The sequence below is a fragment of the Oncorhynchus mykiss genome, chromosome 24, assembly GCF_013265735.2.
Source record: "Oncorhynchus mykiss isolate Arlee chromosome 24, USDA_OmykA_1.1, whole genome shotgun sequence".
Lineage (NCBI taxonomy): Eukaryota > Metazoa > Chordata > Actinopteri > Salmoniformes > Salmonidae > Oncorhynchus > Oncorhynchus mykiss.
This window is the reverse complement of record NC_048588.1, coordinates 15,405,982-15,409,071: the sequence shown is the minus strand read 5'-3', so window position 1 is coordinate 15,409,071 and position 3,090 is coordinate 15,405,982. Positions and strand designations below refer to the sequence as shown.

Genomic DNA, 3,090 nt, shown 5'->3' with positions numbered 1-3,090 from the left:
GATATATATATTTTAAAAAACATTTGCAAACATTTCTAAAAACTTGGGGGTTAGTTTGTGTAGATGTAAAAAATATAAATTTTAGAAAAAGGCTATAACCTAACAAAATGTGTCAAGGGGTCTGAATACTTTCAGAATGCATTGTACTACACAGATGGAAAAGGGATATGTTGGATTTTGCTGCTGTATTGTCAGGCATTAAGTGTTATTTTAATGTTCAAGCTGTTTAGATTGGATTGTAGAGGATAAGAGAGTTTAGAGTGGAGAATGAAGAGAGGGGGTTTAGGTTGGAGAAAGGCTAAGGATGTGTTCCAAATAGCACCCCATTCCCTATTTATAGTGCACTACATATAGTGCCCTACATAGGTAATAGGGTGCCATTTGGGACACAGCCCTAAGTGAGGCGTTTACCTGGTGTCTGAAGAGCTGGAGGATCTCTTCTCTTCTGGCTGTCCTCTCCTTCACCTCTCCAAGGTTTCCAAGGTAACTGGGACAGTGCAAAGCCCATCTGACAGCTGAAGACAAAAGAGGCTTCCACTTTATTTACCTAATTCAGCTGTAGGAGGATATGGTGGGGCTTTATCTGACAAAAAGACATGTCACATGTCACACCTCAACAAAAGACACCTTAAGCAAAAATGGGTATGGTAGACAAAAAAGAAGCTAACCATTGACAAACCACAGGCCTGCTAAATTCGCTACAGGGCCTCCAGGCCAGATCCCGCTGCGGGGTCAAAACCGGAATTACGCCTCATTAAGAGATCGCGTTTTCTTAGGTTGTTGTTGTGTCAGTTATGAGAAAAAGACCATTCGTTTTTTTTCCGTCTGCTTTTTATCAGTTTCTTCCAGACTTCCAAGCTGCTGCTGCAATCAGACCCTGTAACATACAGGAGTGCTGGGGGAAAGAGGGAACTGTTTCTTCCAGACTTCCAAGCTGCTGCTGCAATCAGACCCTGTAACATACAGGAGTGCTGGGGGAAAGAGGGAACTGTTTCTTCCAGACTTCCAAGCTGCTGCTGCAATCAGACCCTGTAACATACAGGAGTGCTGGGGGAAAGAGGGAACTGTTTCTTCCAGACTTCCAAGCTGCCGCTGCAATCAGACCCTGTAACATACAGGAGTGCTGGGAGAAAGAGGGAACTGTTTCTTCCAGACTTCCAAGCTGCTGCTGCAATCAGACCCTGTAACATACAGGAGTGCTGGGGGAAAGAGGGAACTGTTTCTTCCAGACTTCCAAGCTGCTGCTGCAATCAGACCCTGTAACATACAGGAGTGCTGGGAGAAAGAGGGAACTGTTTCTTCCAGACTTCCAAGCTGCTGCTGCAATCAGACCCTGTAACATACAGGAGTGCTGGGGGAAAGAGGGAACTGTTTCTTCCAGACTTCCAAGCTGCTGCTGCAATCAGACCCTGTAACATACAGGAGTGCTGGGGGAAAGAGGGAACTGTTTCTTCCAGACTTCCAAGCTGCTGCTGCAATCAGACCCTGTAACATACAGGAGTGCTGGGGGAAAGAGGGAACTGTTTCTTCCAGACTTCCAAGCTGCCGCTGCAATCAGACCCTGTAACATACAGGAGTGCTGGGGGAAAGAGGGAACTGTTTCTTCCAGACTTCCAAGCTGCTGCTGCAATCAGACCCTGTAACATACAGGAGTGCTGGGAGAAAGAGGGAACTGTTTCTTCCAGACTTCCAAGCTGCCGCTGCAATCAGACCCTGTAACATACAGGAGTGCTGGGGGAAAGAGGGAACTGTTTCTTCCAGACTTCCAAGCTGCCGCTGCAATCAGACCCTGTAACATACAGGAGTGCTGGGGGAAAGAGGGAACTGTTTCTTCCAGACTTCCAAGCTGCCGCTGCAATCAGACCCTGTAACATACAGGAGTGCTGGGGGAAAGAGGGAACTGTTTCTTCCAGACTTCCAAGCTGCCGCTGCAATCAGACCCTGTAACATACAGGAGTGCTGGGAGAAAGAGGGAACTGTTTCTTCCAGACTTCCAAGCTGCCGCTGCAATCAGACCCTGTAACATACAGGAGTGCTGGGGGAAAGAGGGAACTGTTTCTTCCAGACTTCCAAGCTGCCGCTGCAATCAGACCCTGTAACATACAGGAGTGCTGGGGGAAAGAGGGAACTGTTTCTTCCAGACTTCCAAGCTGCTGCTGCAATCAGACCCTGTAACATACAGGAGTGCTGGGAGAAAGAGGGAACTGTTTCTTCCAGACTTCCAAGCTGCTGCTGCAATCAGACCGTGTAACATACAGGAGTGCTGGGGGAAAGAGGGAACTGTTTCTTCCAGACTTCCAAGCTGCCGCTGCAATCAGACCCTGTAACATACAGGAGTGCTGGGGGAAAGAGGGAACTGTTTCTTCCAGACTTCCAAGCTGCCGCTGCAATCAGACCGTGTAACATACAGGAGTGCTGGGAGAAAGAGGGAACTGTTTCTTCCAGACTTCCAAGCTGCCGCTGCAATCAGACCCTGTAACATACAGGAGTGCTGGGGGAAAGAGGGAACTGTTTCTTCCAGACTTCCAAGCTGCCGCTGCAATCAGACCCTGTAACATACAGGAGTGCTGGGGGAAAGAGGGAACTGTTTCTTCCAGACTTCCAAGCTGCCGCTGCAATCAGACCCTGTAACATACAGGAGTGCTGGGGGAAAGAGGGAACTGTTTCTTCCAGACTTCCAAGCTGCTGCTGCAATCAGACCCTGTAACATACAGGAGTGCTGGGAGAAAGAGGGAACTGTTTCTTCCAGACTTCCAAGCTGCCGCTGCAATCAGACCCTGTAACATACAGGAGTGCTGGGGGAAAGAGGGAACTGTTTCTTCCAGACTTCCAAGCTGCCGCTGCAATCAGACCCTGTAACATACAGGAGTGCTGGGAGAAAGAGGGAACTGTTTCTTCCAGACTTCCAAGCTGCTGCTGCAATCAGACCCTGTAACATACAGGAGTGCTGGGAGAAAGAGGGAACTGTTTCTAGAGACCAGTATTACAGTTAGAGTTTCATTTCATTCATGTTTCACGATCATCTGTGTGACTGTGATGGGGATGGGGCTGAGACGGCCATAGTTTGGATGAGTTGGGGTTGGGTTAGGG

The 3,090-nt window shown here is 48.4% G+C and overlaps 1 protein-coding gene across 1 annotated transcript in view; it reads right to left on the bottom strand.

The window, feature by feature from the left end:
- Window positions 1–3,019: 3,019 nt before the first annotated feature.
- LOC118943998 (basic proline-rich protein-like) overlaps window positions 3,020–3,090 on the bottom strand; it is a 3,233-nt gene continuing 3,162 nt past the window's right edge. The window contains exon 2 of the mRNA XM_036961080.1: window positions 3,020–3,090. This exon is cut by the window's right edge and continues 1,786 nt beyond it. Within this exon, the coding sequence (XP_036816975.1) occupies window positions 3,020–3,090 (71 nt within the window).